Raw genomic sequence first — 26,029 nt, 5'->3', positions numbered from 1 at the left:
CGTGTGTGCGCATTGGTTGGGGGGTTCCTGGGGAAGGTTGGGGCCGCTTGGGGAGAATTCCTTCCTCAGCTCCCCCTGCCTGCCCTGTAGGGCCCTGCAGTCCAGAGCTCGCTGCAGCTGGGGCCTGGGAGACCGTGGGAGGGAATTCGGGAGACCAGGGAGCCCCTCAGTGGTCTGAGAAACCCAAGGAGGTTCGCGCTAGGAGGGGGGCCGCGGGAGGAGCCCCCCAGGACTCTGCCTGATCCCCTAGGACTCACACCCTTCACCCGGTTAGCCCAGATCTCTGCCTTCTGCTGGCAAACGCTGCAGTTCGCAGGTAGCTTGTGCCAAGGGGGTTCTGAGGTCCCGGGGGGGCGCGAGGGGCATTTCAGCAAGGAGAGCTGACCCAAGCCGGCGCGGCCTTTGCCTTCTTTCTCTTGTGCTCTCTGCCTCACCTTCCCCGCCCTGGGCGCCCCCTTCTCTGCGTGCCCCCCGCCCAGGTGTTCGTGTTGGCGCTTACGTTCCTTGTCCTCTTCCTCGGCAATTTCCTGACCACACTCAAAGTCGTGCACACCAAACTCCAGAAGAACAGAAGCGAGGCCAAGAAGCTGTGAGCCACGGGGCCGGCGCCCCTCGACCCCCGGACTTTGAGACTGCAGGGGATCCCAGGCGACACCCTCGCTGCCGGGTTCCTCCCAACCAGTGCCAGTGGCCACTGGCAGCAGTGACCTCAGGGGCCAGCGGCATCGCTGGGCGCAGAGCCGAGGCCCCGGTCCCCGGCCGGACAAGAGGAATGTGACCCCAGCCTGTCCGTGCAGTATTAGCCCGCCCCAGCCTCCCTATTTATGACATATTTAATATCGGCCCACCCCCTTCCCTAGAATCTGCCGCCCTCTTCCCCCGCTGCTCTCCGCGAGACTGCGTCAGTCTTCCTGGGGGGGTGGGGGAGGCTTAGCCTCAGGGACCCCCCCCTCTGTCCCCCATCCTGTCGTTTGAGCCCCTCAGGTTGGGCTTAGGACGTGCCTCGCTGGGGTTGGGTTTCCGCTGACCTGCTACTTAACTGAGTCCCAGGCGGGTGGAAAGAAGCCCTTCCGTGTCCCGGGAAGCCTCCCTCCCCGGGGCACCGCCTCTGCTGTAAGCTCCCGGCCTCCGCGCCTCCGCCGCGCGGGTGTTCAGGTTCTCGGGGAACCGCTGTCCGTCTGTGCCTCGTGCTCTTTGTGCTTCCTGAGTCTGCAGCCTGCTGGCCGCCAGGCGGCCCTGCCTCCCACCGGCCCAGGGCTTGGCCTGTGGCGGGAGGGTTTTCTGAGGGTCACCACCAGAGGGCGCCCCTGCATCGTCTGGCTGGTGTGAGGGCTTTCCCCACCCCCTCAAAGTTTGGGTCCACTTTTGGGGGCCTTCATGACCCCCGCCCCTCAGCCCACCTTCCCAGATTCTCTCCGTGAGCACTCAGGGCGTGGGGTCAAGCCCCTCGGCGCTGGTTGGGACGTAAGCCAGCGTGGAGGTCTCCCATGCTCAGGCTGCCTCCCTTCACCTCAGAGGTTCTGGAATGTGGGGGGTGCCTGAGCAGGCTCACTTCGAGGAGGAGGCCACACTTTAGAGGCCAGGGCAGGTCTGCTGGTCACCTCACGTTAGGTTCTGTATCTGTGGGGAGGGTGAAGAAGCCAACAGGTTTGGTTGCATTTTCTGCGTCTTGTCCTCATATGGGCCTCAGCCGTCCTTAACGACTTAACTTAGAAATCCCTGCCGACCAGAGTACATAGATGGTGTCCATAATCATGCTCTGGGCCTCAAAGGGGTTTAAACTTTTAAAGTATGAAATTTCCCCTCCCCTCCCCCCAGTAAGATTCCACATAAAAATCCAGATTTCCACTTTCCCTAGAGAAATGGAAAGATCTAGAAACATTCCCACAGAGCAGCATCTGGCTGGGCTGAGCTGCCTTGTCTAGGGTGGGGTGCTTGCTTTCTAATTTGCCATAGGCCCCACCACTCCCTTTTATCCCCTGCCCTACTTCACTCATTTGGGTCTCCCATCTGGCCCTTTAGGCACTTGGGTTTGCCCTAGACTAGGAGTTGGCGAACTTTTTCTGTGAAGAGCCAGATGGCAAATATTTTGGGCTTTGAGGGCCAGATGGTCTCTCACACTACTCTAGTCTGCAACTGGAGGGCAGAAGCAGCCAACGCATAAACGAATGGGCGTGGCTGTTTTTCAATGAAACTTTATTTACAAAAATAAAGATTTGGCCCACAGACTGTGGTTTGTGGACCTCTGTCCTAGACCATCATTTGTCCACGAAGCCTTGGACCGAATGCTCTCTTGACTCCCCAGGGTGTGGCAGGGCCTTGGGGAACCTAGGTGGGGTGGGGTAGACTTCAGAAGTCTCTTTCTCAGGCCTAGTGGGGGCCGAAGCACTGGGCAAGGGAGGGGGCTGAGGCAGGAGATACCGGGGATGGCAGGAGCCACCTGAAGCCATTATCTCATCTTAGGTAACGCTGATTCCTGGGCTTACTCAGGAGCCACCAGCTCTCAATCTCTGGGGCATCAGGATCACCTGGGGCACTTGTTTAAAAACTCTTGGGCCCCTGACCCCAGACCTTCTAGGAGGTTCAGTGAATCTGCACTGGGGGTTAATCAAGTCTGTTCTCGCAGGAGGCCAGGATGGCCTTGGTTCCAGATCTCCACATCTTGGCAGAATTGGAGGCTGTGAGAGGTGGGAGCCCGATGACTATTTAAATGAGCCAGTGCCGTCCTTCTGCAGACAGTCTGTAGAGAGACCTGACTTGCCCAAGATCACTCGGAGCTGATGTCACTTTTCATCTCGGGTTTCTGGCAAGTAGTGGCGAGCGGAGGGGTTGCAGGTGAGGAGACGCTGAGCAAGGGTCACGTGGATGGTCCAGGGAATACTTTTTGCTTTTTGAGAGAGGTTCTTCTCTGCCTCATGTGCGTCCAGCCCTGGAAAGATGGCAGCCAAGCTGAGGGCTGAGACTGAAGTCCTCTGTCTGGAAGGGAGGAGGGAGGGGGCTGGTGCCGGCCCCCCACGTTTGGGGCTGGGGCCTGTGTTCTCCTGATAGGCCTCGGTCCCATCCTGGTGCCTGAGTTCCTGCGGGGAGGGAGCAAGAAGCTGGAGGATGCAGCCATGCCTATCTCAGGAAACCAGGGAGGCGGGTGACTTGGGAGAGCAGGCTTGGGGGCCGTGTGGAACGCTGCCAAGTCCACATTTATCCTCATATCAGACGTCATTCCTCATCTCAAGCACAGGCTCTGAGGACCTACTGGGTGTGCAGAGGGGGACACACAGCTGGGGGTTGGTTGTGATGAAGGCACTCCTGAGTCCTGGGGATAAATGCTCGTTCCAGGGTGCAGAGGGACTGAGTCCAGCACCCTCGCTCACCACCACCACCACCACGCAGGCTGGAGGGGAGCTCGTGGTCAGAGCCCCAGCTGGGAAAGGAGAGAGTTCCAGAATGTTCCAAGAGCCTGGCCACAGGCTCCAGACACCAGGCCCTGGAGACGCCCGACTCCAAGTGCCCTTCGAGAGCTGGGGAGGGGGCAGGATCCAGGGAGCAGTCTGGACCTGGGAGCCTGGGTCCTGTCAGTTCTGTCATGAGGGCCGTGGGCCCCGCCGGGAGGTGTCAAACCAGCAGGCACAGGCGGTGCTGTTTCTGCCGCTGTGCTTTCTTCATGGCACTGAGGGCAACCTTGGCAGCCTCTCGGAAGACGTCCTCCACGTTCTCCCGAAACTTGGCAGAACATTCCAGGTAGAGGGCGGCTTGGATCTGTTCGCAGGCGCTCTGGCCCTGGTGGGGGGAGGGGCCGCGATTAGACGAGGGGCCTGGAGCATGGGGTCTCCTGTGAGACCCCTCACGGAGTTGGGGGCTTTCTGGGGGCAGAGGCCTTGGGGTGGGGACGCTTCTCCACCCCAGGGCCAGCCCTCCCCAGTGTGTGCAGATGGACCACGAGGGCCAGTGTGGTGTGGCCTATGGGCTGTAGCTGCTGCGAGCTCTGTCCTGGCCTCCAGCCCACGCTTCCCCCAAACTCAGGCAGAGAGGGGGGCTGACTTCAGCCGAGAACTGGGGTGGTGTGTTGTGTCTGCCAGGCCTGTGAGGAGAGTTGAAGGCCTCAAGACAAGAGGGCTTCCTACATGCTTCTCTCCCCCGCTCTTCCCGAAAGCACAGTTCGGGCAACTGAGCTGGCTGTTAGAGTAAAAACAGTATTTCTAACACAAATTTATTAATGCCTCTTCCTTTTTATTAAACTTCATTAGTTTTCCTTTGTGTTCCTTTTATTCTGCCATGCCTTACCCAGAAGGCCACAGGGTTTGGTCAGGCTCACGAAAGGAACCCTGGTTTCCGACACGGACTTGCCCTTCCAGGCCTCTGGGGGGATGGGACAGGGTGGTGGTTAAGGGCTCAGGCTTTGGGGCCAGAGTGACTGGGATGGGATCTTGGCTCCACTTCAGGTTAGCTGTGTGACCCCGGGCAAGCTACTTAACCTCTCTGAGTCTCCATCTCTCCTCTGTAACATGGGGGGCGCTAATAGTACCTGCCTCAAGGTTGTAAGGATTAAATGAGGTAAGTAATGTAAAGTGCTCAGACAAGTGGCCTATCGTTATTAATATCTAAAAATTATTATTCTTAACCACGGCAGTCCAGTGGTTAGGACTCGGTGATTTCACTGCCGTGGCCCTGGGTTCAATCCCTGGTCAGGGAACTAAGATCCTGCAAGCTGCTCGGGGCGGCAAAAAAAAAGAAAATTATTATTTTTAGAATCCTGCTGGCTTCAGCTCCCAAAAGGCCACTAAGGCACACCAAATGCAGAGGCCAAAGACCTGGGAGGCTTTGTGGCCACGGCTGTGTCCTGGCCTCCTGGGCTCCTGGCGATGGGGTGGAGCGGAGCGGGGCGGGGGAGGGGCCCTGGCCCACCTGCGTGTAGGTGATGGGCTCCAGCTGGGCCGCCCGGAGCTTGCGCAGCTGCTCCTTGTCCTTCCTCAGGTCTGTCTTGCAGCCGATGAGCACCGTAGGGATCCCACGGCAGAAGTGGGTGACCTCAGGGAACCACTGTGGAAGGAGAGGGCGGGCATCAGGGCTGGGGCCCTGTCCGTGGCCCCTCCTCCAGAGGCAGGCGGGCTGGGAGAGGGGCCTTACCTTGATGAGAACGTTGTCATAGCTGGTGGGGTTCATGACGTCATAGCAGATGAGCACGAGTTGGGTGTTCTGGTAGGACAGGGGCCGCAGCCGGTCATAATCTTCCTGCCCTGAAACCAGACAGCAGGTGGAGGTCAGGGAGGTACCACTTACTTCTCTACCTGAGTCCCCTGTCTGGGCTCAGATGGGTGAGGGGTTGGGGGTCTCCTGGGCAAGAGACTCTAGGCCTCGGTTTCCTCATCTGTAAAACGGAGGTGGCAGCCCACAGTCCTACACGAGATAAAAGCCATGCAGGGGCTTCCCTGGTGGTGCACTGGATAAGACTCCACACTCCCAATGCAGGGGGCCCATGTTCGATCCCTGGTCAGGGAACTAGATCCCACATGTATGCCGCAACTAAGAGTTCACATGCCACAACAAAGGAGCCCACGTTCTGCAACTAAGCCTACCTGCTGCAACTAAGACCCATCGCAACCAAATAAATAAATATTAAAAAAAAAAAAAAAAGCCATGCAGTGATCAGAGATAGGCCTGATTGCAGGGTAAGTGCTGGAAAAACTGCTCGTAATCATGCCAGTGATGATCACCCCTCCCTGCCATCCTTATCCCTGGTGCTCAGGTTAAAAGCGCAGACTCTGAAACCAAATCCGAAGTGAAGCCTCCCCTCCCTGAAGTTTCAGACCGGTGGGGTTGGGTAGGCCCAGGACACTGCAGTTAACAGTGGAGTGTGCCCCAGGGCTGAGAGGTGCATGGCCTCTGGTTGAACTCCTCCTGCCATTCCTGCCAACACTAGGAGGAGGGTGGGGGGTGCTGGAGGTGACAGACGTGCGCCCATCCAGGTCCACTCGGCACAGTGGCTGTCACCCCCGCTGCATACCAGACTCACCAGGAAGAACTGACAACTTCTGACACTTGGTCCCTCCCAGCACCAACTGAATCAGAACCCAAGGCTGGGCTTGGGCAACGGTGGGTTTGGTTTTTTAAAAAAAAACTTTTTTAGTAATTTTTTATATTGACAATTTCAAACCTACAGAAAAATTTCAACAGAGAGCACAGAACTCCCTTACTCAGATTCACCGAGGCCTTACGTTTTGCCCACTTGCTTTATCTGTATATATACACTTTGAACCACGTGAGAAGGAACTGCAGACCTTCGGCTCCCCGCCCCCCCCACCCCGGGAGAGTTCCTGTGCGGTTTTTCTAAGAACAAGGACGTCCTCTCACCTACTCAGGACAAGTATGAAACTCAGAAACCAACACTGACGTTGTACTCTTCTAATCCAATCCATAGGCTGTATTCAGATTGCACCAATAATGCCCTGTAGTATTTTTTTCCCTGGTTCAGAAGCAGGCCCGGGATCACACACTGCACGTGGTTGTCATGCCCTATTTTTTTTTAAAACTACCACAGTGCGAACTGAGAGTCTTTCAGGCCCTATGGCGACCCCTGGCCACCTCTGCAGAAAGACTCAGGCGGTGACTACCTTCCAGGGAACACAGAACTCGGAGCCCAGGAATTCCTGCCCCTCCCTCTAGCCTGTGGGTGCCGGGGAGGTGCCGCCTGCCCTCTGATCCCTCCCTGCCAAAGGCCTCTCAGGACAAGCAGCCTCTCCCAAGAGCACAGACAGGCCACATCCTGCTCCCAGACCCCTGCTGATGACAGGGCACGGCTGCCATCTCCTTTCCCACTGGCCCCCCTCAGCCCAGGGATCCCTGATGGTGTGCAGTGACTGGGAACCCAGATCTAGTGATGGCTGGGCCGGGAGGACTGTCTGTGCTGTCATTCAGCCAAAGTTCCCTCAACACTGGAGAAGGGGTGAGGGGTAGTCAGGGCCCGGCAGACTCAGGCCCCCCTGCCCTCGTTACCAGAAAGCTGGAGAAATCCTTGTAAGATGGTGGGAAACCGGCCCAACATGCTATTCCAGCCCATCTCCCCTTCCCATACATGTCCCCAAACTGTCCCCTCTCCTGACCTTTGTCCACATCTTTCTGATAGGATAGCCACTAGCCCCATGTGGCTATTTAAGTTAATAAACATTAAAAATTCAGGTTCTCCGTTGCATTGGCTACATTTCAAGTAATTAACTGCCACACGGGGCTAGTGGCTACCGTAATGGGCAGTGCGGGTGCGGAACATCTCCATCATTGCAGGAAGTTCTACTGGATGGCATGGCACCATCCTCATCCAAGTCACCGTCAGTCTTCCGTGCCACCTCCTCCCTGGTCTCCTGCTGCCCCTCAATCCATTATCCACCTGGCAGCTGGATGGATGGTGACACAAGTAAAATCACACGCCTCTCCCCGCAACTGAAACACCTTCAGTGGCTCCCTACTGCCCTTTGCAGAAAATCCAAGCCTCTCCCAGTGGTCCACATGACCCTGGTGCCCACCAATCTTGACTTCATCCCCCTTCCTCCTGCCCCACTCACTCGCTGCAGTACAACCAAGGCAGCCTCCTTGCTGTTTCTCAAACCCATCAAGCTCTTGTGCCACACCTGGAATGCTTTCCCTCATTTTTTCCCCCATTTCCTTCCTAGCATTTTATTTTTAAACATTCAGACTGACCATCCACAGTATTTCCTTTTTCAAGATAATTGCCTTCTCTCTACTACTTACTGGTAACGCCACCTTATACGTCACACTTTTTTTTTTGGCGACACCGCACGGCTTTGGGATCTTGGTTCCCCAACCAGGAATTGAACCTGGGCCCTTGGCAGAGAAAGCCCAGAATCCTAGCCATTAGGCCACTAGGGAACTCCCGTCACACTTTTTAGAGTGCCTTTGCCTATAAATGATTAAGAAACCTTTACAGGGACTTCCCTGGTGGCGCAGTGGTTAAGAATCTGCCTGCCAATGCAGGAGACACGGGTTTGAGCCCTGGTCCAGGAAGATCCCACGTGCCGCGGAGCAGCTAAGCCCGTGCACCACAACTGCTGAGCCTGCGCTCTAGGGCCCGCGAGCCACAACTACTGAAGTCCACGTGCCTAGAGCCTGTGCTCCGCAACAAGAGAAGCCACCGCAATGAGAAGCCTGCGAACCGCAATGAAGAGTAGCCCCCGCTCACCGCAACTAGAGGAAGCCCGCGCGCAGCAACGAAGACCCATGAAAAGAAAAAAAACAGCAAAGACCCAACGCAGCCAAAAAAAAAGAAACCTTGACAACAACCACCTGCCTGATGTGCTAGTCAGGGATCTTATGAATACTCCCATTTACATATAAAGAAACATGAGCCGTGAAGTGACCCCTCTGAGGTCACCGAATCAGAGCCAGGCCTGACTCCACATTCATTCAATTCCAAGGCCAGTGTTCCTTCTGCTGATACGCAGCAATGCTCTATTCTGCTCTGTAGTGCGCAAAAACAGGTTCTGGGCCTCTACGATATGATGAGCCTCAGAATTCTGGCCTCACGTACACTCTGATTCCCTTTTAGAAACACGGCAGGAGAAGACAAGCAGTTGTAAAACGGGGCTACGGTGTTCTGACGTCTCCTCCCATCTTGCCCAGCTGATTCCTCAGAGAGGCCTTCCCTCACCATGCAAAGTCCACCCACAGCCTGTACTCACACATTTATTTGTTTACCGCCTGTCTCCCCGGAAACTGTAAGCACCCTGAGGGCAGGGTCCCTGTCTGTCCTTAAAAATCATTCCTGGCACCGGGTAGGTGTCCAGTCACTATTGGCTGGTGCGTGGTTGAGAAGTTGTTCAACTCTTGTCAGATGCAGCAGAGACGAGGGCTGAGACATGCCACTGGGCTTCGCAATTAGGGCCTGTGCTGACTGCAACAGGCTTGATGAGGGCGGAGTCAGACTGCAGTGGGTTGAATGAGGAAGTCAGACCAAGCCTGCTCCTGGCTCAGGGCCTCTCCCTTGCTGTTCCCTCTTCTAGAAGGCTCTTCCCAGGTAACAGCATGGCTCACTCCCTCCTTTCCTTCAGGTCTCTGCAGAAATGTCACCTCTTCCAAGAGAACTTTCCAGACTGCTCTGAAACAAGAGCCTCCTTTGCAGTCTGTCCCATGACCAACTATGGCTTTATTTTTCTTCCTAACAAGTATCACTACCTGACATCACAGTTTTTTTTGTTTGTGGGGGGAGATGTCCCTCATGAGCACGTAAGACCCTGAGGACAGGCCATCTCTGTAGTGCTCACTGTTACATCACCTGGTGCACAGACAGGCTCTATAAACATTTGGGGAATGAACGAACAAACAAATGAGCCAGTGAATAAAGTGGAATAATAATCTCTATGGCTTTCAGGTTTGCAAGGGCATTTCACTTCCATCACCTGTGTTAATTTTTTTTTTTTTTTTTTGGCCGCACCTCGCAGCGCACAGGATCTTAGTTCCCCGAGCAGGGATCGAACCCGTGCCCCGTGAAGTGGAAGCACAATTCTTAACCACTGGACCGCCAACCCCCCCCATCCCCCCCCTTCCCCCCCCCCCCCCCCCCCCCCCCCCCCGCCAAGGAAGCTGGGCGGGCAAGTTCTTCCTGTCAGGAGCCCACGTGGCTGGGGGTGGGGCTGCGGGTTTCAAGGTCACTGACGGGCTCCCTGTGAGCTGAAGCACCAACGCAGTTCCCAGCTCCAAGGTCAGTTTCCTGCCCAGACGCTGTAAAAGCTCCAATCCTCCTGGGAAGCCTTCCTAATTGGGAATTAATCTCTGGACCTCAGTTTCCTCATCTGTGAAATGGATATGTGAGGAGCAGTTGAGCCTCGATAATAGTAAAAATGATTAGTATCAACAATATTTATTGGCAGTGCTCTCACTTATCACATGCCAGGCCCCATTCAAAGCCCTTTACCTGCATAGACTCATCACTCCTCACTATGATTCCTCACTACTGGCTATTGTTTTTTGTTTTGTTTTGTTTTGTTTTTGTCGAGTCACGCAGCTTGTGGAATCTTAGTTCCCCGACCAGGGATTGAACCCAGGCCCTTGCCCGTGAACGCGCGGAGTCCTAACCACTGGACCGCCAGGGAATTCCCACTACTGCTATTGTTATCCCCAATTTACAGATGCAGAAACTGAAGCACAGAGAGGTGAAGTGACTTGCCCAATGTCACACAGCCAAAGGGAAGCTTCATAAAGGACAGAAGACCATAGGTAGGACTATTGGGGTGCTTCTCTCTCAATCCACCCCAGAGGATAGGGAGCTGTCCTCACCCTACAAGCTCCAACCCTGACCCAGTGAGGAAAGGCTGCCAACAAGGGGATCTTGAGAGGGAGGGACTCTGGGAGAGGATGGGTAGCCAGCCCAGATCCCACCGCCTCTTCCCAGCTGTCTTCTTGACTTGACTGTGCCTGGCTCAGCTTTCCCCAGGAGTTCAGTGGGAGCCTCCACACAGGGACCAGGCCTGCAGACCTGGGTGCTGTTGACGTCATGTCTCCTTGGGAGGAGTGGAGTGTCCTGGACACCCCACCCCTATGAGTCAGGAGAGCCAAGCTCCACTCAGACTCATTTTCCATGATCTTGGCACCTTCCCTCTCTGGGCCTCAGTTTCCTTATCTGAAAAAGGGGGTGATAACCCTGCCCTTGATATTGGAAGTGAAGGACTTGTAGGCTAAGCAATGCTGGGCAAAGGTATGGGCCCGCAGTTACTATTGAAATAGAAACTGAATGGGGACCTGGGTGGGGGATTCTAACCCCAGACCTTTGGACCCACGAGCTCTAGAAGGTCTCCCATCCACAAGGTGATACAATTACCCTCCCCATTTACCCACAGTGATGCCAAGACTTAAAGGGGGCAAAGTCATCTGCCCAGAGGCAAACAGGGGTCCCACTCTGGCCTCTGCAGACGGGCTTGAGAGGTTAAAAAAGCCCCCTGAGTTATGTGCAAAAGGCCACATTTGCTTCTGGAGAGGAAAGGTCTTCTGAGCCACAGCTCCCCCAGAAGCTGCCCATCTTCCTGAAGCTGGTGGTGCCGCGGGGCCTGAGGAAGTGAGGCTCACGCGAGCATTATTTCCTTTGTGGGAAGCTCTGCCATGACAGTCATCTTTCGGGGGTATGGTCTCTAAGACCTGGTGCCGGGTTGAGGAGAGGGTGTCATCGGGCCACAGTGGTCCCCAAATCTGCCAGAGGACATCCACAGGACACGTGGTTCCCAGATCTGGCCCGGGGTGTTGGTCAGGGGAGGGGTGCAGGCAGCGTGAGAAGGGGAAGCTGCCACAAGAGGAACCTACTTTTACTAGTGCTACTGGGGCCCACCCACCTGTGTCTCCTAACCGCGGCCTGGAGCTCAGACCACGCATGCGCCGACAGACCCGCAGCATCAGCTCCCCCGCCTCCAGGGCTCCTGGCTCCTAGGCACCCCTCTTGTCCGTGATTCCTGTCTTAGCGACTGCTTTGCGCCCCACTTTTCCTACTGTTCCCATCTCAGGCTGGGAAGGGGACCACAGCTCCCCACCTCCCGGGGCAACTCCAGCCAGTCCTGTGGAGCCCCACCCCAAAGCCCAGCTAGCTCTGTCTCTGGTTGGTGTCTTAACATCCCACCTCGCCCCCACCTCGCCTCTCTGCCCAGGAAACTTCAGACTTCACCGCAGCTTCCTGCTTCTGAGGGTGTCAGGGCCGGCAGATGAGCTGCTAGGGCAACGGGTGCTCACAGCGTCCGCCCCCTTCACCTTTGCGCACTGAGAGCTCCGTCACCCCTCCATCCACCCTCCCGCCGCAGTGGTGTCTGTAACTGCTTCCGCAGGACGGAGACAAGTAGCCAGACTGTCCTCCCACACGGACCCCTGTGGCTGAGGTCCTGGGTGTGGAGAAATTCAGCCTCTCGGGGGGGCCACCCCATCCCACAGCTCTGGGCACCACTGGTTGGCTGGAAAGATGCTCCCTTGCCCCCCCCACCTCCCACCATGGGGTCTAGCCCATCAGGTTCTAGAACCTTCTACAACAACCTTTACTAGACTTGGGGCTTCCCTGGTGGCACAGTGCTTAAGAATCCGCCTGCCAGTGCAGGGGACAAGGGTTCGAGCCCTGGTCCGGGAAGATCCCACATGCCGCAGAGCAACTAAGCCCGTGCACCACAACTACTGAGCCTGCACTCTAGAGCCCACATGCCACAACTACTGAGCCCGCGTGCCACAAGTACTGAAGCCTGCACGCCTAGAGCCCGTGCTCCGCAACAGGAGAAGCCACCGCAGTGAGAAGACCGCGCACCGCAACGAAGAGTAGCCCCCGCTCGTCGCAACTAGAGAAAGCCCACGCGCAGCAACGAAGAACCAACGCAGCCAAAAATAAATAAATAAATAAGTAAATAAACAGATAGATAAATAAATAAATAAAACCACCGTTACTCATCTCTACCTGGGCCACTCCCTTCACCCTCTGTCTCTTTTTCTAGGTGATCACCTGGCCATTCTTTCTGCCACTTTCTTCGGATATCTGTCCACCCCAGAGAGAGAGACGAATCTCATCACCTTTATCACAATGGACCTTCTCCAGGGGTGTCTCTGCACCCAGGTTTCTTCTTCGTTCATTCATTCCACAAGCCTCGCTCTGGGACAAGCACCATGCTGGGCACTGGCGTGTGGAAGAGGAATGACCCAGGCTTTCCTTCATGCTCCTCCTGACAGTGGGGCTTCCCAAGTCACAGCGGGACACCCTTGAGGGAGCAGCCACGTCTCTTCCCCCCAGAATATCCCTCCTGGGCCGTCCTGCTGACTGCGAGGCCAGTCTGCTCCCCCAGGGATGCCACTGAGAGGTTCAAACCCCAGCTCTGCTTTTCTACCGCCTGGAACAGTCCTGCTGGGAAAGCAGGGGGTGGGGGCCAGCACAGAGCTCTGCAGGCATCGGGTTCAAAAGAATAGGCTTGGGCTGGGGCCTGGGCCTGAATGGCAGGAGGTTAAAAAATCACAATGACAACACTTATCGAGCCCTTCACAAAAGCCAGGCCCTGCGCTAAGTGCTGCATGTCACATGAATTTGATGTAATCCTCACAACTATTTTAGCCTTGATTACAGAGAAGGAAACTGAGGCCTAGGTGTCCCCACTGACACGCAGCCAGGGGAGCCGGCATCAAAGCCCAGGTCTGACTCCAAAGCATGTGGCAGGAAGTTGTGGACAGGTAATCATTGCCCCGAGTGGTCACTACTTCTGATGATTTGGGAAGGAGCTCTCCCCATCCCTCCCACAGTAGCTCTTAGGGAAAATCATTCCTTATACCAAGTAGAAGCTTTCCAGAACCTCTACAGGACAATCTACGCTGATAAGTTCTTTGAGCATCTTTCTCTGGGTGAGGCCAGAAAGACCAGAAGTGATCCCTACTCTGGGTCCGATGAGGGAGGCTGCGGTGAAGCCCTGAGGGCAGAGGAAGGAAGGGAGAGTGAAATCTTCCCTCTGACTCGCCCTGCCCCACCAGCACTCCACCCACAAAGTGGGGTTAATGAACCTGCCCCTACCTGGGTCCCGGACAGGAAACATGTGAAACTAAAAGTGTCCCAGACACACCATGATTTTTACTGCTCTCGTGGCCACACCCTTGGGAATTCCTCAGACGCCTTTGGCTTTCCCAGTTCAAGGGGCTGGAGGCATGGCCCTGTTCTGGGGGCAGCCCTGCAGGGCCCTCATCCAACAAGAGAGGGTCCTTAGAGGCCACTATAGGGGGAACACACCCATATGGCAAAGTCAGGAATGGAGGAGGGGCCTGGGGCTGGGAGAGCCCCTTTCCTGAACCTCTCCAGGGTGGAATGAGAGATGTTACTGACAGCCTTATGGAGCGGTGGGGAGGAGAGGGGTGGTCCTGGATTTTGGCCCTATCCAAGGCCAGTTGGAAGACTTCACCTGATACATACAAGGTTTGGCCAACAGGGGAAGGGACACCTGATGACACAGTTCCCTGCAAATCACTAAACACTGAGTCACAGAGGCTGGGTGAGGCCCCGGCTGGGATCCTGACCTTTGCTCCCCAAAGTTGATTCAGCCCAGAGGGGAGTCAGGGCAGGATGGAAGCTCCCCAAGGGTACCAGTACCAGCAGTGTTACCCAAATCCTCCTGTTGGCTGTGCTCCTCCACCCAGCCCCCAACAATAGGAACGCGGATGACTGTGACGCAATTAGCATAAATACACTTGCCTTAGGAGCTGCAGGTGGCAGAGAGAACCTTATTTTGGACCTACATTCCCTAGAGCTCTGTTCCTTCTTCAGTGCCAGGAAGAAACAGAACTGTAGCCACAAAATCCTAGAACCACAGGCTCAAAATTATAGACCATAGAATTCAGAGTCATGCACCATAGTCCATGGAATTCCAGAAACATGAGACTCATAATGTGTAGCTCCAGGGCCCTAGAGCCTCAGGACTGTTGGCCACAGAATCCTGGAGTCACAGGCTCTGATCTGTAGCCCAAAGTATTCTAGAACATAGGACCCAGAAATGCAGCCCACTGAACCCTAGCACCAGGGGACTCAAATCTGCAGCCCACGGAATCCTAAGAGACCACAGCATGTAACACACGAAATCCTGGAGCCATGATAAGCAGAAGCAAAGCCCACGGTTTTCTAGAACCATAGGAGAGGAAGGAACCCGTGAGCCCTCAGAACATCAGCGCTAGGAGGGTGGCTCAGGAACTCACCTCTTCCAAATACCCTCCTTTTACAGATGGGGCGACTCTGTCGGCCTCCAGCACCACCCAGTCAGGCGGTGGTCAACCGGTTCCCAGCCAGCGCCCCTCCGCGGCCTCCAGGAGTGACGGGATGTCAGGGCCCGGGAGAGGCAGAAGGGCGGGCGGGGATGCCCGGCGGGGGATGCCCCTCAGGGGGAACCCTCCTGGCGGACCCTAGGACCCTCGCCGCGCAGGCGCACTCACCGGCGGTGTCGTATAAGTTCAGGGTCACCTCCTTGCTGCCCACGGTCACGCTGGCCGTGTACTTCTCGAACACGGATGGGGCGTAGTGCTGTCGGAGAACGGGCAGGGTTGGTTCTTAAGGGGTGCGGCGGGGACCCAGGGTCCGACTGGATCCCCACCCCCACCTTCACCCCATCCGGCTCAGCCCCCCTCACTCTGCTGGGCTCTGGAATTCCCGAGGGGGCGCCCCGGGGTGACGGCCGCCTCTCCGTGCGCAGGACGCCAAGGACCTGGGGTCCGGGCTCGGGGCGCAGGCTGAGGTCCGTCCCTCACTCCCAGTGGTCCCAAGCCCGTCTCCCCCGCCCCCAGCCTGCCTCCAGCCCCCCGGCGGGCCTCACCTCGGGGAAGGACCCCTGGCTGTACACCATGAGCAGCGAGGTCTTGCCGCAGCCGCCGTCGCCCACAATCACGATTTTCAGCTCCTTCTTGCCCGGGCCCGGGGCGGCAGTCGGGGCTGGGGCCCCAGGGTTGTCCATAGCCAGGAGCAGGCAGCACTGGCGGCGGCGCCCTGAGGAGAGCGCTACGGTTGAGCGATCCGGGGCGGGCCCCGGGGCGGGGCTAAGAGAAGCCCCGCCCTCGGACCCGGCACCTCCTCCGCCAGGCAGCCAGCCTGGTCGACCTCCCAGCGTATTTCCTTCCTGCTAGGCTCTCGGCCCAGAGTCTTCACCTCTCATTCCCAGGGAAACTGAGGCAACTGAGAAACGGAGTGCTCAGCGGCAAGCGCAGCTCCCATCTCCTCTCCTGCGAGTCACGGCGCCCCCCACGCCCCAACCGGCAAGATCTGATAGTTTCCGCCCCTTCCCGCCTGGCACCCTTGATTGGCAGTCTCTGTCTTCAGGCAGGGACCCTCTGATTGGCCGACTCGGCCTCCTCCATCGGGCAGGGTCTCTTTGATTGGCAGACTGCCCCCCAGCCCTCGGGTTCGAGGAGCCTTGGTCTCAAGCTCTGGGAAAAGCCCCCCAGCTTCGCCCCGCCCCAACTATGTGGTCTTGGGGAAGTCCACTCTGACCTCAGTTTCCCCCCCCCAGAAAGTAGCATCGGTGGTGCCAGTTAAGATCCCGGCATAGGGGTCCTCTCTGCCCACGTGGTCTGGCCCTGTGGGAGTGAGCCTGTGTGTGGGTTGGGGAATAGCGGTCCCGCTTACCTATCACCCCACCTCCCGAAGGTGGAGGTCTGGCGCCCTCTGCCGGGCGATGGTCTCGGCGCGGCGAGTTTGGGAACAGGTGAGTGGCCCCAGAACCCTTTCGAGGGTTGGCCCCAAACCAAGCGGGCGGGAACCTCTTTCTAGCAAGGCCCAGAGGCGTGTGAACCAAGCAAGACGCCGTCGAGAAGGCGAAGGGGAAGGTCAGGGTAAATCTAGTTGAGATAAGCTGGGCCCCCTTCTGTCCACTTTAGAGACTGATAAGCCTGCTCCCACCAAGAAATTTGTGTTCTCCAGCCAGCAGCCACATATCCTTCATCCCAACCTTTCTCCTCAACCCCCTCACCCAAACTGCTATTTATTGAGCATTCACTCTGGCCAGGTACTATCAGGGCGGCTGGGTGAAACCACCCCTGCCTCCCACCCCTTCCCTCCCTTGGACTGTCTTTTGCACAAACCAGGCCAGTGGTCAGGAGTGGCAGAGGGACCCCCCAGGAGCAGGCATGTACCAGGCAGGCACTGAGACATGGCTAGGTGAGAGAGCAGAATCTTTCCCAGATGGGGTAGGACATCTGAAAGTTTCCTCAGAGAAGGGCTGGCAGGATTCAGGATCTTCTTGCCCTCACCCCACCCAGAAGATTCCCCATTTTCAGGTTCTCAGCAAGGATCAGGTAAACTTTACTTCGTAAAGGAAATCGCCAACCCGGCAATACCATAAATGCCAGGTCAACGTTTTCAGAAAATGCAAGGCATAATCTGACCACCAGATGGCAGCAGAGACTGCCCCCCCCAGAAGCCCCCAAAGAGCCCAGAGCTGGGAAGAGAAGACCCAGCTCCAGGTTCTTAGGTGGAAAGCCCTACCCTGTCACCGGGCCAGAGGGCATCTGCTGGGTCAAGCACCCCTAGACAAATTTACAGCAATTCATTCATTCCTTCTTTGCAGCACACGTTTATTGAGAGGCAATTGTGTTCCTGCCTCTGAGGAGGAACTCAGTCCTGGGGGAAGCAGTCTAAAGGAGCCTGCAAGATGAGAACAATTCAGACACTGGAGCCCCTGTGGGGTTCAGAGAAGGTTGAGAGCTGGGCAACACATGAACTAAGCTTGGCAGTGCTGGCAGGAAGGGCCAGTGGAAGTAGGATGGTTACCCAGCCTGAGTAAATGCATGGTGGCTGGAAACCCCATCAGGTTTGGCAGTGGCTGGGGCGTGAGGAGGGAGGCCAGACATGGTTGTCAAGGTGATGAGGGTTAGATCACAGAGGCCTGGCTACTGGGCTCAAGATGGGTGTCAGACAGGCTCTGAACAGGAGAGGAGCCCAGCCAAAGCTCTTTCCGGTGACCAGGGGGGAGCTGTGATTGGTTGGTGAGGACAGGGCTGGGGCCATCTCTGCACAGTGGCAGCCTGGGGCTGGCAGGAGAGGAGGGGGAGGAAGCCATCACTCAGGGAGAGGGAGGATGGAAGAGGGCTTTGAGGGAGGGGAGGACCACTTACCTTTGAGCCAGGCACAGGCCTGACCTCACATCAGGTACCCTGAAGCTCAGGAGTGACTGGGAGAGTAAGACTACCTCATCTGGGAAGGGCCTTGAGAGAATTCACTTAGAAGGGTCAGCCCACTCTGAGCAAACTGTGGAAACAGCTCCAGCCCGTAGGGAGAGGGCACTTGACTTTCCTCAAAATCCTCAGACCTCGGTTTCCACCTTTTCTAACTAATGGATTTCAACTTATAACAGAAAAAATGACGTACACGAAAGCAGGTCTTCCCAGGCTGGCCCAGGTCCAGGCAGGACAGCTGACACTGGCCCCAGCCTGCCCACCCACCCCTGCCTGGCCAAGAGGCTGGCACAGAGCCCCAGCCTCACCCGGCCTGGAGCGTGTTTGATTTGGACCTGGCTCCAGTGGTGGTGTAGGGGATGGATCTGGAGCTAAAAATACCCAGCAGCCAGGCCAGCTGCTCGGAGCTTCCTTAGAGGTGCTGGGCCAGGGCAGGCCAGCTGAGGCACTGGGAACACACACAGGCCCGGGGAGCCCTACTCCCTTACCTGCAAAATGTTCCGAGGACCCATGCCATTCTTCTATTCACCAGGAATTCCTGGAGAGATTTAGGAGGATAAGAAAAAATTCTTTAAACTGGTTCTTCCCACAAAGCTGTTGACACAGAAGCCTAGGGGAGCTGGCAGGTGGCATTTGCGGGGGTGAACTGATTTGTGTTCACATCTAGGCCTGGGATCTAGTGAGGCAAACTGATCACAAGAGAGAAGTAGGGCCAGATCCACTTCTGTCTTGTCAGGGCAAGGTCTGGCCAGCACAGGTCAGGATGGGGATGTTAACAACAGTGCTAATAGCTTCCACTTCCCTGGTGCCCCAGCACACTCTGGGAGGTCACTACACACCTGAGGGGTCATCCACCCCACGTGAGACAGAAGTAACTGACCATCCTCTGAGGTCCAGGGATGGGAGGTGGCCCAGCGCAGCCTGGGGGATCAAGGCTGTCTATCCCTGTCTCAGGACTCTCTCCAGGCTCAACATCTGGTGGTGGGGTCAGGGGAGTCACCGCCGGAGTACAAAGAGATACCTCCACAAAGCCAGACTCAGAGACAGGTCAAGGGTTATCTGCCAACCTCCTCCTCCTGGTTCACAGGGGAGACCACGACTCCTGGAGGGGTAGGAACTCGTCGAGGTCACTGGCCAGATGGAGACGGCACTGGACCCAGGCAGCCTCTGAGATGGCGGGGCGCCCATCTCCACAGTCCAGGCAGAGGTTGTTTCCACCCAGGGGGGTCCAAAAGGTCGTACTCCACGCCTGGGCTCTCGGCCAACGGGCCGGAAGGGGCGGGGCCCTGGCGTCCAGTAGGAAGGCAGGTCCGGCCACCTCCGGCCGCCCTTCCGCTGGCGTGGCCCTCTCCAGGCAGGCTCCACCGGCTGGGCGCCAGGAGCAGCCCCGCCCCGAGCTTGCTGGGTGACCGGTGGGTGGAGCCACCCTCTCGGCAGAGGAAGCAGTCTGAGGACTGATAGGCTGCCCCGCCCCTCCCTTCACCTAGGAGGTACTGGCGTGCCAGACAAAGAAATTAGAGTGGGTGAAAAAGAAAAGGAAGCGGGAAGGGGTACGATCCTTCCAGGTCATCGGGACACCTCTCCCTTCCAAGAATCACACCCGGACCACAGTGGAGCACCTCACTGTTCCCTAATTGGTCCGAGGGCGGGAGCGGAGAAACCGGCTGTAACCCTCCAAGCTGCTGCTGGAGGAAAAGGTTTAAATCAATTATTTAACTATCCAATGCCCACGGGAGGTAAAGACCCCAGCCCCGTGGAGCCCCAAGGACTCTATCAGAAGGGATGCAGGACACTCTCAGGGAGCAGAAAGGTCACCTGAGAATTCAGGGAGTTGAATGAACTCATCAATGGCAGAGCCGAATTTAAACCTCCGGATTGGGGCAGACTATGGAAAGAGGGAAAGGCTCATACGATACTAATAATGTGAGCCTCGCCAACTTTTACAAAGTGCTCACCCTGGGTAGGGGGAAGGGAGTCTGGTGCCAGGTGTGGTCGGCTGCACCCCCTTTTGCCCCCAGCAAAAGACAGCATGGACCAAATCCAGCTTATCTGGAGACCCTCATGGCGCCAAAGCATGGCAGCCAGAAGGAGCTAAGAGTACCACGCTGGTTACTTTCAACCAAATAGCTTTCCCAGCTCCCAGGCAGTGACGCCAGCAGACAGCTAGCACGGGCAGGAGCCCAGAATAACCCAGCAGCTGGGGCGAGGGGGTGCCATGGACACAGGTGCTGGGCTGGAAGACACCTGGAATCTCATCCTGACTGCCGGTGGTGACCTCCTGACCTTGGGTGAGTCACGTTACTCTCCGGGTGGGGGGCACCCCCCCAAACCATGACCCATCATGGAACAGCCTGTGAACTTGAAGAAAGGCCACCATCCCAACTCACACACTGGAGTAAAAATGGAGCTGGCGCCCATCCTGCAGAATGTCAGCCTTCCCCTTTGCCCTGAGGCTGTGCCGCGTGCTACGAGGTGGGCTGCTGGGGGAGGAGCTCTCAGACAGCCCAGCACCACTCCCCGCAGCCACCTCCGAAGGGGGGCCAACTAGTGTGAAGCCTGTGAGGCCGGCCCCCTTAATCGCACTTAATCCGCCCTCCACCCTTTACGGCAGGCTTCATTATCATCACTTTACACAGGAGACTCGCCCAAGGTCAACCAGCACAGGGGAGAGTCAAGCCCACAGCTGCCTGCCTTAGAGCCTCCCTCGATTAAGCACCAACACGCCCCCAACAAAACCTCTGGGTCAAACCCTACGGCTCCCCCAGTCCTCACTCCAGCCCCCAAGCTGAGGGATGGGATAAAAGCGAGCAGAGCCTATCACCCTCGGAAGTCAAGCCTGGGCCCGAACGAGGGAGGCGGCGCAATCGGCAGCACACCTGGACCCAAATGGCTCATCAAAGTAATCGCAAACTAGAGATCACATGAGGGAGGGGTCAGAGCAAGGGCCGCACTGTCTCCAGCTGCGGAGCTTCCTGGAGATAAAGAGAATGGGAAACTGCATGCTGTCAGCTTGCGTGAGAATAAGGAGAGAGCTGCCATCACTACGAAACGACACCTCCGCACCAAGAAATAGGTCGGGGTTCCAAGCGCACATGCTTGGGTCCTCACAACACCCCAGGTGTAACCTGGCCCAAAGGTTCTCAAAATGTCTCCACAAGGCAGCATCAGCATGACCTGGGAACTTGTTAGAAATGCAAGTTCTCAGGCCCCACCTACTGAATCAGAAACTCAAGGACCGGGCCTCGGAGTCGATTCTCATGAGCCACCCGTGTGATTCGGCTGCACACTCAACTTTGACAATCTGTGCAGATGGTGAAACTGGGGCTGAGGGTCTGTGCTGCTTACGCAAGGTCACAGCAGGTAAAATGGCTAGCCAGGTTTCAAATCCGGGTTTGTCCCGTTCTACAAACAGGGCTTTTTCTTTTTTTGGGGGGTTGGGTGGGGGGGCCCTGGGTGAGGTGTAATCGTGGGAATTCCCTGGAAGGGGAAGAGTCAAGAAAACTCTTTCTTAAAGAAAGCTGGCCCAGATCTCAGGTCTTTCTGTTCTTCACCTCCCTAGCAGCCAGACATCAGAGGGGAAGAGGCCAGCTCACACAGTCATCCCACACGCCCCCAGCGGGGGCCGGAAGGGAGGGCCAGGGCTGGGCCCGGTTTCCTGGCAGCTGCCTGTGTCTTTCAGAAGAGGCATCCAGGGCACTCCACCCACCAAACAACACACAACTGGGAAATATTGGGTTGGCCAAAAAGTTCGCTCGGGCTTTTGTAAGATGTTATGGAAAGACCCGAACGAACTTTTGAGCCAACCTAATACATGCAAGTGCAGCCTCTCCTATGCTGTTAAATATGGCAAAGAATTGCACGCCCCAAACTCCTGACAGCGGAAGCTGACAGGCGGGGATGGATGGACCAAGCAGGCCCAGCAGGCAGCCGATTTCACACACAGTCCCACACATCTGTGTGGGGGAAGGGCTGCAGAACCAGACTAGCAGGTTTGGGGTGCCCGCCCTCCCTGGGCTCCAGGCCAAAGCCCCCCAAATCTCTCTCGCAGGCTGGGAAAGGGCTCACACCTACCTTAGTGGGAGGACTGTCAGAGTCAAACTAGGCCTGCTTCTGTCCAAAGGAGGACGGTCCACTCTGGGGGTACCGAGCCCCTTCTCCGGTCATGATCCTGGGGGGAAAAATCGGAGGGTGTTTTAGGGCGTCGATGGCCACAAACCGGACACGGTCTCCATGAGGGAAGGGGAGCCTTACAAATGCCGCTCCCCCCTTCCCAGCTGCCAAGGCTGCCCTCACTCCAGAATGAATAGGAGGGGGGTGTGGATGAGTCACTAAGGTTCAGCCCGGGCGCCGAGCAGCAGGCGGCGGCTCATCTGCATTTCCAAAGGCCCGCCCCGTCCGCATCCCCTCCCCCAGGAAGGGCCGGAGACGCGAGGGTTTACCCCAGAGCCCTCCGCCTCTGGGGATCCCGGGGAAGGCCCGCTCGGCTTTCCCAGGCCCCAAACCCCACCCCACCCTCCAGAGCGCCGGCTGGCCGGCTGTGCCTGGACGGCCACCTAGGGACGTCGGTGGCCTGCGTGAGGGCCTCACGCCCTAAGTGGGGAGAAAAGGGGCCTACCCGCCCCTCGGGCTCGGCTATCAAAGGGCGGTTGGAAGCCGGACGTGGGCGCCGAGGCTCGGGGTGGGCAGCAGAGACGGCCTGGGATCAGGGCCGGGCTGCGGGGAAGAAGTCCGCGGCCTCTGGAGGAGCCGGTCGGGGTCAGGAGGCGGCCTCGAGGCCCCGACTGGCCCCGTGGCCCTTTGCTACTGGCTCCCGCGCGGGAGGGAAGAGAAAAGACCCCGCGGCCGCGCCGGCCTCCTCGTGCCCGCGGGGGCCCCCAGGTCGGGAGCGGGGTCCGAGGAAGCTGCGGAACCCGCGCTCTTCGTCGACGCTTCCCCGGGCCAGGGGCGTCCCCGCAGGCGGAGGCCTGGAACGCGGGCGGCGCCGCAGCGGCCTCCCCTCCCCCCACCCCCGGCCCCGCCGCCTCCTTCCCTCCTCCCGCCTGGCGCGCGGCGGCCGCCACCGCCCGAGCCGCGGGCGGCGCGCGAAATGGCGCCCGTCTGACCGCCTCGCCCGGCGGAGGCGAACGCGGGAGCCACGGCGCGCGACGCCCCCAGGCCCGCGGCCCCCAAAACGGCCTCCGTGACCACGCCTCGGCCCGGGGCGCTGTGCCCTGCGGGCTCTCGGGGCCCGGCCCGGCCCGGCCCGGCCGAGGGGCCGCCGCCTGCTCCGGGCTCCCAACAACAACCAGGAAAGGAGGGAGGAAGGAAGAGAGCGGCCGCCATTAGCCACCCGCAGTCCCGCCCTGGCTCTTGCCCCGGCCTCGGCCTCGGCCCCGGCCCAGCCGGCGGCTCTGCTCTGAACCTGAAAATAAAACTCGTGTTTGGGAGGGAGGAGCGAGCGCGGCCGGGAGCACAGGCAGCGCTCGGGCTGCAGGCGGGAGAGATGCTGCGTCATGGTGCCAACATGGACGCCGGCCTTTTGTCCTTTTTTGCTCAGGAAGCGCAGGCGCACCCCGGAGCTCCGAAAAGCCGGCTTCGGAGGGCGAGACCCCCACAATCAAAAGGGAAAGAGGCCCCAGGCCCGGAAGGAGAGGTTTCCTCGGCTTTTGTGCCCCCCTTCCCCAAAGCACTTCAATTTCTTCTCCCACCAAGGCTCAGACCTAGAAAAGCGAGGAGGACGAGCGGAGGCGGCTCCGTGGATGCCCGAGGTCGCTGGGGAGACCTTCCTCTCGCCTCCGGGGCAGAAGGGGCAAAAGGGTCTGAAGAGCCCTCCTCGTCCCCACCCCTCCCCGATCCGGCTGCCAAACATGAAGCTCCAGAAACCTTCTCCCCTCAGCTCCCAAACATTTGCAGCCCTTGGCCTGCTCGAAAAAACATTTCCTCGAAGGGGTAAAAGGCACTTTTTCTGTTGTTGTTGGGTTTTTTTTTTTTTACTTACCCGCTCAGCCCGGTGCCATGGAGTCTGGAAGATCAAGCTGGGCGGAGGTTTTGGAGGTGTTATTGTAAAAAATATCTTTTAGGGGGATTGTTTAGTTGGGAATATTTGGGGCAGTGGTGGTGTCTTTTTTGTTGTTGTTACCTTTTTAAAGTTACACTCTCATGGCATTTTCTGCTCCTTCCACTTCTGCAAATTTTCCAGGGTTGGGTTGGCAAAAGGCGGCTTCGCTGAGGACTGTTTACCGCTCTGGATATAGCAATGGTGTGACCGTCATTAAGAGACAAAAGGCGAAAATACACAGTCAAATCAAACAAAAGGCAAAAGGCGCACCGGCCATCCCAACCACCATAGAAAATACCCCCGAGTTAACGATGGTGTTTGGCTAGAACCAGCTAGGACTTGTTTTCCAGTTTTAATCTAGTTTCCTGTGACGGCTTTAGTCTCTTTACACAAAGAGGTCTTCCTTTCCCTCACCCCCCCCCCACCAAGACGAGAAAAACAGAGATGTTTTTCTTCAAATAGATCGATTTTCAAAGAAAGTGTACATGTTACTGGGAAGAAAGCTGACTAGCATTTATTGCTGTAAACATTTTCAAAAGCTTAAAGCTAAAATCCTAGCTGTATAAAAGCAAAATCGTCTAAAAGCATTTTAACTTTTGTTAGACAAGAGCGACAAAGACAAACATGCAGATGAAGGTTCAGAAAATTAAGGACATCTCAGCAACATTAACATGAAAACTGCACTGCGTAAGGACAGAATGGACTGGGTACTTACAATGTAAAAGGTTTTTAAAAACTTAAAAGAGTAACGACTGCTTACAATTTTTTGTTGCTGCCATTTCGCTAGTCCTAAAACTATACATTTAAAACATTACCTTGTTAAAAAGAGAGCAGAAGGAGTTAATAAGATGGCCAGGTTTAAGTGTTTAATAGAGGAAACTATATATATATAAAAATTTATTGTTCAGTCAAGAGAATACAGATCAAGACAGCTCCAAGCTCCCCCCACCCACCCAAGAAAAAAAAAAAGAGGAAAAAAAATTAAATATGTCGTTTACTTAGGTTTTTTGGAATTCAAAATTGTTAACTGCTGACATTAATGGTGTGCTATGACCTAGTTATACAAGACAAAGATGGATTCCAAGTCATAAGGAAAAATCCAGATCTTTTTAAAAAGTCTTCTTCATTCTTCCAATTGTGAGTCCTTTAGCCTGTTGACAAATGTTAAACACAACACTGAGGCGTCCTGAACTGGATGGTGGAGTCAAAGGAAAAACATTCCCCATTTGCAACAAAGGAAAAACCCACTTGGCCATTTAATTCCATTGCAGAAAAATGGCTCCCCTCATCTGTTGGCCTCTCCTTGGTGTCTGATGAAGGATGTTTTGAGAGCAGCGTCTAATAACTCAAGCCCTATAGAAGCCGCGCGCTGATTGGCTGCCGCGCCCTGCCGCCCTGCTCCAGCCAATTACCTACCCACGGCCAAATTACAAACCCCGAAAAGAGCCCCAATGTGAAATACACCACCACGAAGCCCCAGCGAGGCGACTTCCTCGCCTCGGCCGCCCGACAGGAGAGGCAGAGGGGGCTACAAACGCGTCCTCGCGAAGCCCGGGAGCCTTGGAGTTGAACTCACAAAATGGAAGCCGCGCGCTGATTGGCCGCCGCTACTCCCGGACCTTTAATAAAGAAAGGGGAAGGAAAGATAAATGCAAAAAAGGGGGACTCTCTCCTCCGTCGGTGACTGGAGGAAGGGGGGGGGGTGCGGGGAGAGAAGCATGTGTTCACAATTACAGGGCGCTCCTCTCCAAAAATAAAAACAGAAAGAAGCTTCTATCACCCAGGTCCAGGCAAGGGCTGCATCCTCCCAGGAATGTGAATGCTAATTTGGTTAAAATCCTGGTTTCCCTTCCCCAGCTCCGCTCCGGGGGGAGGGGGTCGCGGGGCAGAAGAGGAAGCCGGAGCCGAGATACCTCGATTGCAACTCGTCTTGGAGCCTCCTTGCCGCCCCTCACGGCTCTCAGCGTCCAAACACACAATCACACACACACCCCAAAACCCAGCCCTTTCCCCTGAGCCCCCACGCGCCCACCTCCGGTTTTGGCAGTTTGGAAACAGTTTTGGAGGCCCCAGGCGCACGCCGCGGCGGCCGCGACTCGGAGGGTAGCCCCAGCCGCGGGAGGTAGAGCTCGGGGAGACCCCCTCCCCCGCCAGCCAAGCCCCCCACCTAAGTCCCAGCAGAATAAATAAATTAAAAGGCCTTCCCCCCGGGAGGGGGGAGGCAGTGTGGGAGCGCGAGAGTGAGGGGTGGGGGGCCGCTGGGGCCCGGGGCTTTGGCGGCGCAGCTGCCGCCGCCGGGAGAGTGCCTGGGGAAGCGGCGAGGAAGGAGAGGGGAGGAGGAAGAGG

The 26,029-nt window shown here is 56.9% G+C and overlaps 2 protein-coding genes across 8 annotated transcripts in view; one reads left to right on the top strand and one right to left on the bottom strand.

The window, feature by feature from the left end:
* Window positions 1–2,273, top strand: part of TMEM120B (transmembrane protein 120B) — a 48,440-nt gene extending 46,167 nt beyond the window's left edge. For 2 of the 3 annotated variants that reach the window (XM_068563736.1, XM_068563734.1), the window contains one exon: window positions 480–2,273. In XM_068563736.1, coding sequence (XP_068419837.1) covers window positions 480–593 — 114 coding nt within the window. In that variant the 3' untranslated portion in view covers window positions 594–2,273. The remainder of the gene's footprint in view (window positions 1–479) is intronic. The other variant, XM_068563735.1, reaches the window with a different exon arrangement.
* RHOF (ras homolog family member F, filopodia associated) lies at window positions 2,180–25,975 on the bottom strand. Of its 5 annotated transcripts, XM_068563739.1 has the most exons (10): window positions 25,716–25,975; window positions 25,260–25,302; window positions 23,765–23,869; window positions 21,718–21,814; window positions 18,135–18,184; window positions 15,294–15,463; window positions 14,917–15,004; window positions 5,122–5,231; window positions 4,900–5,034; window positions 2,180–3,774 (listed from the first exon to the last, which is right to left on the bottom strand). In XM_068563739.1, the coding sequence occupies exons 6-10, from the start codon at window positions 15,429–15,431 to the stop codon at window positions 3,610–3,612; spliced, it is 636 nt and encodes a 211-aa protein (XP_068419840.1). In that variant the 5' UTR covers window positions 15,432–15,463; window positions 18,135–18,184; window positions 21,718–21,814; window positions 23,765–23,869; window positions 25,260–25,302; window positions 25,716–25,975; the 3' UTR covers window positions 2,180–3,609. The 5 variants fall into 5 exon arrangements, with proteins under 5 accessions (XP_068419840.1, XP_068419839.1, XP_068419843.1 ...); XM_068563738.1 differs by lacking the exons at window positions 25,260–25,302; window positions 25,716–25,975 and adding an exon at window positions 24,932–25,168; XM_068563742.1 differs by lacking the exons at window positions 23,765–23,869; window positions 25,260–25,302; window positions 25,716–25,975 and adding an exon at window positions 22,262–22,607.
* Window positions 25,976–26,029: the final 54 nt, after the last annotated feature.

The sequence above is a fragment of the Eschrichtius robustus genome, chromosome 14 (genome assembly GCF_028021215.1).
Source record: "Eschrichtius robustus isolate mEscRob2 chromosome 14, mEscRob2.pri, whole genome shotgun sequence".
Classification (NCBI taxonomy): Eukaryota; Metazoa; Chordata; class Mammalia; order Artiodactyla; family Eschrichtiidae; genus Eschrichtius; species Eschrichtius robustus.
The sequence above is the reverse complement of the archived record's forward strand: the minus strand, read 5'-3'. Positions and strand labels throughout refer to the sequence as shown.

Excerpts from the sequence above, each read along its gene's own strand:
- RHOF (XM_068563739.1), bottom strand. The coding sequence starts at position 15,431 with ATGGACAACCCTGGGGCCCCAGCCCCGACTGCCGCCCCGGGCCCGGGC. Across the intron at positions 15,005-15,293 it reads GCCAGGGGTCCTTCCCCGAG|CACTACGCCCCATCCGTGTT; the intron begins GTGAGGCCCGCC and ends GTTCTCCGACAG. Across the intron at positions 3,775-4,899 it reads AGCCCATCACCTACACGCAG|GGCCAGAGCGCCTGCGAACA; the intron begins GTGGGCCAGGGC and ends TCCCCCCACCAG.